Below are 11,937 nucleotides of genomic sequence, written 5' to 3' on the forward strand. Positions count from 1 at the left end.
CTTGTACATCTCATAACATGGCCAAAGTCTCAGTCTCATAAATGTACCGGTGTGTGTATAGTGTGTGTACGGGATGGTCTGAGTGCCCCTCCCCCTTTCTAGTCATTCTATTTCTATTGTCTACTCAAGTTGATTTCCTTCCTCTCTTCTTAGGGACGTCATGGAGTGATGCTGATGGAGAGTACTGGCATCATCACATCACCAAGGGAGGACCCTCAAACCATCATCCTACAGCAGATCCCTATCGCTCAGGTAAAAAGTTAATCTCATACAGCCGTCTAATGGAGAATATACTTATTACGGCTTACATACTATGTCCCTTTTCCACAATTGAGGTCACTCAAGTCCATGTCCTTTTAGAGTGAGGAGGTGTCAGGATAGCTCTGTAACCTCAAGTACCTCTGTTGAGTTTCAAACTGTATAAACACTGGTATCCATAGGACAGCGCCGGTAATGACAGCCCTATGTCACAAAAAAAAAAACTGGTATGCTGTTGCAGGTCATAGAAATATTATACGAGTTCTGTAATAGTGTTGTATTTCATTCCTTGTCTCAGGTTGTGTTGGAGGCCCACTTCAGCCAGAAGCCTCAGGCAGCAGTGGAGGTGTTTATCATTGTAGTGAGTCTACTGGTGGGACTCCTGATCCTGGCCCTGCTCATCTTCGCCCTCTGGAAGGTCAGTACTACTCCCTTATATCACACACAAGACAGGATGCAAACACACTACAAAGTGCAAACCAATCGCAGTCTTCTTCTCTTTTCTTAAAATGCATAATTTGAAGTACTAGATTTATAGATGGTTAGCTGTATATCAACGTATATACTGTTATCTGAACCTGAACCCTGTTCTCTTTCCTTCTCAGGCTGGTTTCTTTAAAAGACAGTTTAAGAAGGAGGATGAGATCAGGAGGGATAGCTGGGACTATGTACCAAAACATTTGACTAAGACTGAGAGTAGATCCTAAGATTGAGACCAAGACAGAGTGACTGTGTCCTAATACAGAATGGTTCTATACTACAACATGGACTAAGAGGCACATTTTGACTGAGATCATCCAAACCCAAGGGAAAGAACTGCTGGACCATTCAAATTGTGATGGCTCAGAATGACAAGGAAAGAAAAAATGTCATTTCCCTAAAACATGCAAGAGGAAAAGGCTGACCAAGTGTAAGTTTAAAATGTGTTGTCAGCGGGACAAATATATTACACTTTACCTCTGGGTTTGGTGCAGTAAGACTATAAAACATTTGAGTGTTTACATTGTAAACATTGTTAGAACATGGACTATGTACATTAGAACATGTAATGTACATTAGAACATGTAATGTACATTAGAACATGGACTACGTATGTTAGAACTTGTAATGTACATTAGAACATGTAATGTGCATTAGAACATGGACTATGTACATTAGAACATGTCATGTACATTAGAACATGGACTATGTGCATTAGAACATGGACTATGTACATTAGAACATGGACTATGTACATTAGAACATGTAATGTACATTAGAACATGGTATATGTACATTAGAACATGTAATGTACATTAGAACATGTACTATGTACATTAGAACATGGACTATGTACATTAGAACATGTACTGTACATTAGAACATGGACTATGTACATTAGAACATGAACTATGTACATTAGAACATGGACTATGTACATTAGAACATGGACTATGTACATTAGAACATGGACTATGGACATTAGACCATGGACTATGTACATTAGAACATGTCATGTACATTAGAACATGGACTATATACATTAGAACATGGACTATGTACATTAGAACATGTAATGTACATTAGAACATGGACTATGTACATTAGAACATGGACTATGTACATTAGAACATGTCATGTACATTAGAACATTGACTATGTACATTAGAACATGTCATGTACATTAGAACATGGATTATGTACATTAGAGCATGTCATGTACATTAGAACATGGACTATGTACATTAGAACATGGATTATGTACATTAGAACATGTAATGTACATTAGAACATGTACTATGTACATTAGAACATGGATTATGTACATTAGAACATGGGCTACATGATCTCACAGAAATAGGCTTATCATTCCTGTTTTCATTTCCTCCCAAGATCTCAGGAAGTGAAAACAGAACATTCCATTGTCTTGCTAAATAAGCACAAACCGAAACAAGAAGGTACTATCTGTACCTGTCCATTAATTGAGGACTGCTCATTTTCCATTGCAAAACATTTTGCTACGGTGTGCCCTAATGAACATGGCCCATGTCTCACAGACCTGACTACTTGGATTCGGTCGAGGTACACAACATTTATGAATGCACTGCTGAAGCTTTTCTTTATGCATAGGAACTTCATCTGTATACACTCAGTGGCCAGTTTATTAGGTACAACACCTTGTTCACGAAAATGGTTCACTCCTACAGACAGTGAGTCACGTGGCTGTGGCTTGCTATATAAAGCCGGCAGACCGGCATCAAGGCATTCAGTTACTCTTCGATTGAACGTTAGAATGGGCAAAATGAGTGACCTAAGCGACTTTGAGCATGGCATGATCGTCGGTGCCAGGCGCGCCAGTTCCAGTATCTCAGAAACGTCCGGCATCCTGGGCTTTTCACGCACAACAGTGTCTAGGATTTAACGAGAATGGTGAGAAACAAAAAACATCCAGCCAGCAGCAGGGCTGTGGACAAAAACAGCTTGTTGATGAGAGATGTCGAAGGAGAATGGCAAGACTCGTGCAAGCTAAGAGGCGGGCCACAAACAAGCAAATAACGGAGCAGTACACCGGCATCTCAGAACACACAACTCGTCGGTCGTTGTCATGGATGGGCTATTGCAGCAGACGACCGCACCGGTTTCCACTCCTATCAGCTAAAAACAAGAAGAAGGGGCTCCAGTGGGCACGCGATCACCAACACTGGACAATTGAGGAGTGGAAAAACATTGCCTGGTCCGACGAATCCCGGTTCCTGTTACATTATGCTGATGGCAGAGTCAGGATTTGGCATAAGCAGCATGAGTCCATTGCCTCCTCCTGCCTTGTGTCAACGGTACAGGCTGGTGGCGGTGGTGTAATGGTGTGGGGAAGGTTTTCCTGGCACACTTTAGGTCCCTTGATACCAATTGAGCAACGTTTCCATGCCCCAAAGAATTCAGGCGTGTCTGGAGGCAAAGTGAGGTCCGACCCGGTACTAGATGGGTGTAACTAATAAACTGGCCGTTGAGTGTATATTGATATATACACATCTATATGTCAAATCTATATCAGCAATAGGTGTGTATATATATATAGAAGTGGATGGGACAGAAGTTTAAGCTTATTTATGTAGTACAGAACTGAAGACAACAGAAGGATGAGGAGGACAATGTAGTTTCATCTGTGAAAAAAGGGTCTGTTGTTGGGTGTCACTCAACTGACTCACTGAATGACACATGCCACTCCTCAAGGGGACAGCACCCTGTGTGTGCGTGTGTGTGTGTGTGTGTGTGTGTGTGTGTGTGTGTGTGTGTGTGTGTGTGTGTGTGTGTGTGTGTGTGTGTGTGTGTGTGTGTGTGTGTGTGTGTGTGTGTGTGTGTGTGTGTGTGTGTGTGTGTGTGTCAGCAACTCATACCAGTCAGGTCGTTCAAGATTGACGTCGAAATTGGACATCTATCTATGTCCAGAGGCTGTCAGGAAATGCCTTTTTATAATTGTTTTACCCTATCCCAAACATTAACCCTTACCTAACCATTTGGAAGGAGTGCCTAAACTTAATGTTTTAACCCTATCCCAAACATTAACCCTTACCTAACCATTTGGAAGGAGTGCCTAAACTTAATGTTTTAACCCTATCCCAAACCTTAACCATTACCTAACCATTCGGACCCATAACTTTGAAATTTCACGTTTGGAGACATGGAACGATACAGAGCAGCAGGAGCAACAAAACACTTTTAAATGTGATGTTTGGAGCGACTTTGAAATGTGATGTTTGGAGCAACTTTGAAATTGGATGTTTGGAGCAACTTTGAAATTGGATGTTTGGAGCAACTTCAAAATTTGATGTTATGAGCAACTTCTAAATGTGGCGTTTACAGAACAGATGAACATCTGATTCTGCAGTGAGACTGTGAGAGCTCGTTGCTCGTACACCATGCCAGCAGAAGTTTTCAACGCAGTCAGAAATAAAAAATGAAAAAAGCTGGTTCTTCAGTGACTCAGAAATGTTCCTCAAGGCATAGCAGACATGCCAGGCCTTAAATGCAACACACGGAACACTGGCCTTCCCATTTTTACATTTTCATCCCTTTCGATTCCCTGTTGGAATCTTTGGAATCAGTGGATTGTGTTCTTACTGTAGCTGTAAGGGATTGGAACATTCAGGTTTAGGAGATGTGGTATGCCTTGATGATGATGATGATGTTTTGTTGTTGAATGAGGAATAGTGACATGTTTTTACTGCTTGTATTTTAAGGTTCAGGACAGTTAATTCAGGGAGTCAACCTTTCTTGACCAAGTTGTCAGTTTTGACAAAAATAAAGGGGGCACATTCCAATTTGAATTTCAATAAAATAAAATGAAATTATAATTTTATTTTTAATAAATAAGTGTGTGGTGTGTAAAAATGAACTTTTTCTATATAATGTGTCTGTCTGTCCTTGGTTATTTGATGTCTAACATTCACAGTGTCGTACAGTAGTCATGCCTGTCGGTAACATTCAGTGGCAGTGCAACCTGAGGTTGTGCATAATAGATAAACTCTATATTGAGACAGTTTTAGGTTGTGTCTATAGACTCCTCGCTTGTAGACAGTTTTAACTGTAGACAGTCTGTAAACTGAAGACAGTTTCTTCTAGAGTACAGTAGGAAATCCTGTTTGTTACATTCAGTGGCAGTGCAGGTTGATATGTGTAAAGACTCCTCCACCCTTTAGACAGCTTTAAATGGTATCGATTCCGCTCTACAGACAGTGTTAAATGCAGCTGCACTTGATGTGTGCCTGGATGTACCCTGCTGGTGAAACAAACAGGGTCAGAGGAGTTGAGGATGTACCCTGCTGGTGAAACAAACAGGGTCAGAGGAGTTGAGGATGTACCCTGCTGGTGAAACAAACAAGGTCAGAGGAGTTGAGGATGTACCCTGCTGGTGAAACAAACAAGGTCAGAAGAGTTGGGGATGTACCCTGCTGGTGAAACAAACAGGGTCAGAGGAGTTGAGGATGTACCCTGCTGGTGAAACGAACAGGGTCAGAGGAGTTGAGGATGTACCCTGCTGGTGAAACAAACAGGGTCAGAGGAGTTGAGGATGTACCCTGCTGGTGAAACAAACAGGGTCAGAGGAGTTGGGGATGTACCCTGCTGGTGAAACAAACAGGGTCAGAGGAGTTGGGGATGTACCCTGCTGGTGAAACAAACAGGGTCAGAGGAGTTGAGAATGTACCCTGCTGGTGAAACAAACAGGGTCAGAGGAGTTGAGGATGTACCCTGCTGGTGAAACAAACAGGGTCAGAGGAGTTGGGGATGTACCCTGGTGGTGAAACAAACAGGGTCAGAGGAGTTGGGGATGTACCCTGCTGGTGAAACAAACAGGGTCAGAGGAGTTGAGGATGTACCCTGGTGGTGAAACAAACAGGGTCAGAGGAGTTGGGGATGTACCCTGGTGGTGAAACAAACAGGGTCAGAGGAGTTGGGGATGTACCCTTCTGGTGAAACAAACAGGGTCAGAGGAGTTGAGAATGTACCCTGCTGGTGAAACAAACAGGGTCAGAGGAGTTGAGGATGTACCCTGCTGGTGAAACAAACAGGGTCAGAGGAGTTGGGGATGTACCCTGGTGGTGAAACAAACAGGGTCAGAGGAGTTGGGGATGTACCCTGCTGGTGAAACAAACAGGGTCAGAGGAGTTGAGGATGTACCCTGGTGGTGAAACAAACAGGGTCAGAGGAGTTGGGGATGTACCCTGGTGGTGAAACAAACAGGGTCAGAGGAGTTGGGGATGTACCCTTCTGGTGAAACAAACAGGGTCAGAGGAGTTGAGGATGTACCCTGGTGGTGAAACAAACAGGGTCAGGAGTTGGGGATGTACCCTGGTGGTGAAACAAACAGGGTCAGAGGAGTTGAGGATGTACCCTGGTGGTGAAACAAACAGGGTCAGAGGAGTTGAGGATGTACCCTGCTGGTGAAACAAACAGGGTCAGAGGAGTTGAGGATGTACCCTGGTGGTGAAACAAACAGGGTCAGAGGAGTTGAGGATGTACCCTGGTGGTGAAACAAACAGGGTCAGGAGTTGGGGATGTACCCTGGTGGTGAAACAAACAGGGTCAGAGGAGTTGAGGATGTACCCTGGTGGTGAAACAAACAGGGTCAGGAGTTGGGGATGTATCCTGCTGGTGAAACAAACAGGGTCAGAGGAGTTGAGGATGTACCCTGCTGGTGAAACAAACAGGGTCAGAGAAGTTGGGGATGTACCCTGGTGGTGAAACAAACAGGGTCAGAGGAGTTGGGGATGTACCCTGCTGGTGAAACAAACAGGGTCAGAGGAGTTGAGGATGTACCCTGGTGGTGAAACAAACAGGGTCAGAGGAGTTGGGGATGTACCCTGGTGGTGAAACAAACAGGGTCAGAGGAGTTGGGGATGTACCCTTCTGGTGAAACAAACAGGGTCAGAGGAGTTGAGGATGTACCCTGGTGGTGAAACAAACAGGGTCAGGAGTTGGGGATGTACCCTGGTGGTGAAACAAACAGGGTCAGAGGAGTTGAGGATGTACCCTGGTGGTGAAACAAACAGGGTCAGAGGAGTTGAGGATGTACCCTGCTGGTGAAACAAACAGGGTCAGAGGAGTTGAGGATGTACCCTGGTGGTGAAACAAACAGGGTCAGAGGAGTTGAGGATGTACCCTGGTGGTGAAACAAACAGGGTAAGAGGAGTTGAGGATGTACCCTGGTGGTGAAACAAACAGGGTCAGGAGTTGGGGATGTACCCTGGTGGTGAAACAAACAGGGTCAGAGGAGTTGAGGATGTACCCTGGTGGTGAAACAAACAGGGTCAGGAGTTGGGGATGTATCCTGGTGGTGAAACAAACAGGGTCAGGAGTTGGGGATGTACCCTGGTGGTGAAACAAACAGGGTCAGAGGAGTTGGGGATGTACCCTGCTGGTGAAACAAACAGGGTCAGAGGAGTTGAGGATGTACCCTGGTGGTGAAACAAACAGGGTCAGAGGAGTTGAGGATGTACCCTGCTGGTGAAACAAACAGGGTCAGAGGAGTTGAGGATGTACCCTGGTGGTGAAACAAACAGGGTCAGAGGAGTTGAGGATGTACCCTGGTGGTGAAACAAACAGGGTCAGGAGTTGGGGATGTACCCTGGTGGTGAAACAAACAGGGTCAGAGGAGTTGAGGATGTACCCTGGTGGTGAAACAAACAGGGTCAGGAGTTGGGGATGTATCCTGCTGGTGAAACAAACAGGGTCAGAGAAGTTGGGGATGTACCCTGGTGGTGAAACAAACAGGGTCAGAGGAGTTGGGGATGTACCCTGCTGGTGAAACAAACCGGGTCAGAGGAGTTGAGGATGTACCCTGGTGGTGAAACAAACAGGGTCAGAGGAGTTGGGGATGTACCCTGGTGGTGAAACAAACAGGGTCAGAGGAGTTGGGGATGTACCCTTCTGGTGAAACAAACAGGGTCAGAGGAGTTGAGGATGTACCCTGGTGGTGAAACAAACAGGGTCAGGAGTTGGGGATGTACCCTGGTGGTGAAACAAACAGGGTCAGAGGAGTTGAGGATGTACCCTGGTGGTGAAACAAACAGGGTCAGAGGAGTTGAGGATGTACCCTGCTGGTGAAACAAACAGGGTCAGAGGAGTTGAGGATGTACCCTGGTGGTGAAACAAACAGGGTCAGAGGAGTTGAGGATGTACCCTGGTGGTGAAACAAACAGGGTCAGGAGTTGGGGATGTACCCTGGTGGTGAAACAAACAGGGTCAGAGGAGTTGAGGATGTACCCTGGTGGTGAAACAAACAGGGTCAGGAGTTGGGGATGTGTCCTGGTGGTGAAACAAACAGGGTCAGGAGTTGGGGATGTACCCTGGTGGTGAAACAAACAGGGTCAGAGGAGTTGGGGATGTACCCTGCTGGTGAAACAAACAGGGTCAGAGGAGTTGAGGATGTACCCTGGTGGTGAAACAAACAAGGTCAGAGGAGTTGGGGATGTACCCTGCTGGTGAAACAAACAGGGTCAGAGGAGTTGAGGATGTACCCTGCTGGTGAAACAAACAGGGTCAGGAGTTGAGGATGTACCCTGCTGGTGAAACAAACAGGGTCAGAGGAGTTGAGGATGTACCCTGCTGGTGAAACAAACAGGGTCAGAGGAGTTGAGGATGTACCCTGGTGGTGAAACAAACAGGGTCAGGAGTTGGGGATGTAACCTGGTGGTGAAACAAACAGGGTCAGAGGAGTTGAGGATGTATCCTGGTGGTGAAACAAACAGGGTCATAAGTTGGGGATGTTCCCTGGTGGTGAAACAAACAGGGTCAGAGGAGTTGAGGATGTACCCTGGTGGTGAAACAAACAGGGTCAGGAGTTGGGGATGTAACCTGGTGGTGAAACAAACAGGGTCAGGAGTTGGGGATGTATCCTGGTGGTGAAACAAACAGGGTCAGAGGAGTTGAGGATGTACCCTGCTGGTGAAACAAACAGGGTCAGGAGTTGGGGATGTAACCTGGTGGTGAAACAAACAGGGTCAGAGGAGTTGAGGATGTATCCTGGTGGTGAAACAAACAGGGTCATAAGTTGGGGATGTTCCCTGGTGGTGAAACAAACAGGGTCAGAGGAGTTGAGGATGTACCCTGGTGGTGAAACAAACAGGGTCAGGAGTTGGGGATGTAACCTGGTGGTGAAACAAACAGGGTCAGGAGTTGGGGATGTATCCTGGTGGTGAAACAAACAGGGTCAGAGGAGTTGAGGATGTACCCTGCTGGTGAAACAAACAGGGTCAGAGGAGTTGAGGATGTACCCTGGTGGTGAAACAAACAAGGTCAGGAGTTGAGGATGTACCCTGGTGGTGAAACAAACAGGGTCAGGAGTTGAGGATGTACCCTGGTGGTGAAACAAACAGGGTCAGGAGTTGGGGATGTACCCTGCTGGTGAAACAAACAGGGTCAGAGGAGTTGGGGATGTACCCTGGTGGTGAAACAAACAGGGTCAGGAGTTGGGGATGTACCCTGCTGGTGAAACAAACAGGGTCAGAGGAGTTGAGGATGTACCCTGCTGGTGAAACAAACAGGGTCAGAGGAGTTGGGGATGTACCCTGGTGGTGAAACAAACAGGGTCAGGAGTTGGGGATGTACCCTGCTGGTGAAACAAACAAGGTCAGAGGAGTTGAGGATGTACCCTGGTGGTGAAACAAACAAGGTCAGGAGTTGAGGATGTACCCTGGTGGTGAAACAAACAGGGTCAGGAGTTGGGCATGTACCCTGCTGGTGAAACAAACAGGGTCAGAGGAGTTGAGGATGTATCCTGGTGGTGAAACAAACAGGGTCAGAGGAGTTGAGGATGTACCCTGGTGGTGAAACAAACAGGGTCAGAGGAGTTGAGGATGTACCCTGCTGGTGAAACAAACAGGGTCAGAGGAGTTGAGGATGTACCCTGCTGGTGAAACAAACAGGGTCAGAGGAGTTGAGGATGTATCCTGCTGGTGAAACAAACAGGGTCAGGAGTTGAGGATGTATCCTGGTGGTGAAACAAACAGGGTCAGGAGTTGGGGATGTACCCTGGTGGTGAAACAAACAGGGTCAGGAGTTGAGGATGTATCCTGGTGGTGAAACAAACAGGGTCAGGAGTTGGGGATGTACCCTGGTGGTGAAACAAACAGGGTCAGAGGAGTTGAGGATGTACCCTGGTGGTGAAACAAACAGGGTCAGGAGTTGGGGATGTACCCTGCTGGTGAAACAAACAGGGTCAGAGGAGTTGGGGATGTACCCTGCTGGTGAAACAAACAGGGTCAGGAGTTGGGGATGTACCCTGGTGGTGAAACAAACAGGGTCAGGAGTTGGGGATGTACCCTGCTGGTGAAACAAACAGGGTCAGAGGAGTTGGGGATGTACCCTGCTGGTGAAACAAACAGGGTCAGAGGAGTTGAGGATGTACCCTGGTGGTGAAACAAACAAGGTCAGGAGTTGAGGATGTACCCTGCTGGTGAAACAAACAGGGTCAGAGGAGTTGGGGATGTACCCTGCTGGTGAAACAAACAGGGTCAGAGGAGTTGATGATGTACCCTGCTGGTGAAACAAACAGGGTCAGAGGAGTTGGGGATGTATCCTGGTGGTGAAACAAACAGGGTCAGAGGAGTTGGGGATGTATCCTGGTGGTGAAACAAACAAGGTCAGAGGAGTTGAGGATGTATCCTGGTGGTGAAACAAACAAGGTCAGAGGAGTTGAGGATGTACCCTGGTGGTGAAACAAACAAGGTCAGAGGAGTTGAGGATGTACCCTGGTGGTGAAACAAACAAGGTCAGAGGAGTTGAGGATGTACCCTGCTGGTGAAACAAACAAGGTCAGAGGAGTTGAGGATGTACCCTGGTGGTGAAACAAACAAGGTTAGAGGAGTTGGGGATGTACCCTGCTGGTGAAACAAACAAGGTCAGAGGAGTTGAGGATGTACCCTGGTGGTGAAACAAACAAGGTCAGGAGTTGAGGATGTACCCTGGTGGTGAAACAAACAGGGTCAGGAGTTGGGCATGTACCCTGCTGGTGAAACAAACAGGGTCAGAGGAGTTGAGGATGTATCCTGGTGGTGAAACAAACAGGGTCAGAGGAGTTGAGGATGTACCCTGGTGGTGAAACAAACAGGGTCAGAGGAGTTGAGGATGTACCCTGCTGGTGAAACAAACAGGGTCAGAGGAGTTGAGGATGTACCCTGCTGGTGAAACAAACAGGGTCAGAGGAGTTGAGGATGTATCCTGCTGGTGAAACAAACAGGGTCAGGAGTTGAGGATGTATCCTGGTGGTGAAACAAACAGGGTCAGGAGTTGGGGATGTACCCTGGTGGTGAAACAAACAGGGTCAGGAGTTGAGGATGTATCCTGGTGGTGAAACAAACAGGGTCAGGAGTTGGGGATGTACCCTGGTGGTGAAACAAACAGGGTCAGAGGAGTTGAGGATGTACCCTGGTGGTGAAACAAACAGGGTCAGGAGTTGGGGATGTACCCTGCTGGTGAAACAAACAGGGTCAGAGGAGTTGGGGATGTACCCTGCTGGTGAAACAAACAGGGTCAGGAGTTGGGGATGTACCCTGGTGGTGAAACAAACAGGGTCAGGAGTTGGGGATGTACCCTGCTGGTGAAACAAACAGGGTCAGAGGAGTTGGGGATGTACCCTGCTGGTGAAACAAACAGGGTCAGAGGAGTTGAGGATGTACCCTGGTGGTGAAACAAACAAGGTCAGGAGTTGAGGATGTACCCTGCTGGTGAAACAAACAGGGTCAGAGGAGTTGGGGATGTACCCTGCTGGTGAAACAAACAGGGTCAGAGGAGTTGATGATGTACCCTGCTGGTGAAACAAACAGGGTCAGAGGAGTTGGGGATGTATCCTGGTGGTGAAACAAACAGGGTCAGAGGAGTTGGGGATGTATCCTGGTGGTGAAACAAACAAGGTCAGAGGAGTTGAGGATGTATCCTGGTGGTGAAACAAACAAGGTCAGAGGAGTTGAGGATGTACCCTGGTGGTGAAACAAACAAGGTCAGAGGAGTTGAGGATGTACCCTGGTGGTGAAACAAACAAGGTCAGAGGAGTTGAGGATGTACCCTGCTGGTGAAACAAACAAGGTCAGAGGAGTTGAGGATGTACCCTGGTGGTGAAACAAACAAGGTTAGAGGAGTTGAGGATGTACCCTGCTGGTGAAACAAACAGGGTCAGAGGAGTTGAGGATGTACCCTGGTGGTGAA

At 46.9% G+C, this 11,937-nt stretch overlaps 1 protein-coding gene across 1 annotated transcript in view; it reads left to right on the forward strand.

The window, feature by feature from the left end:
• Nucleotides 1–4,630, forward strand: part of LOC129820888 (integrin alpha-4-like) — a 33,308-nt gene extending 28,678 nt beyond the window's left edge. Inside the window, exons 26-28 of the mRNA XM_055877964.1 lie at nucleotides 154–252; nucleotides 557–676; nucleotides 864–4,630. Coding sequence (XP_055733939.1) covers nucleotides 154–252; nucleotides 557–676; nucleotides 864–965 — 321 coding nt within the window. The 3' untranslated portion in view covers nucleotides 966–4,630. The remainder of the gene's footprint in view (nucleotides 1–153; nucleotides 253–556; nucleotides 677–863) is intronic.
• Nucleotides 4,631–11,937: the final 7,307 nt, after the last annotated feature.

The sequence above is a fragment of the Salvelinus fontinalis genome, chromosome 23, assembly GCF_029448725.1.
Source record: "Salvelinus fontinalis isolate EN_2023a chromosome 23, ASM2944872v1, whole genome shotgun sequence".
Lineage (NCBI taxonomy): Eukaryota > Metazoa > Chordata > Actinopteri > Salmoniformes > Salmonidae > Salvelinus > Salvelinus fontinalis.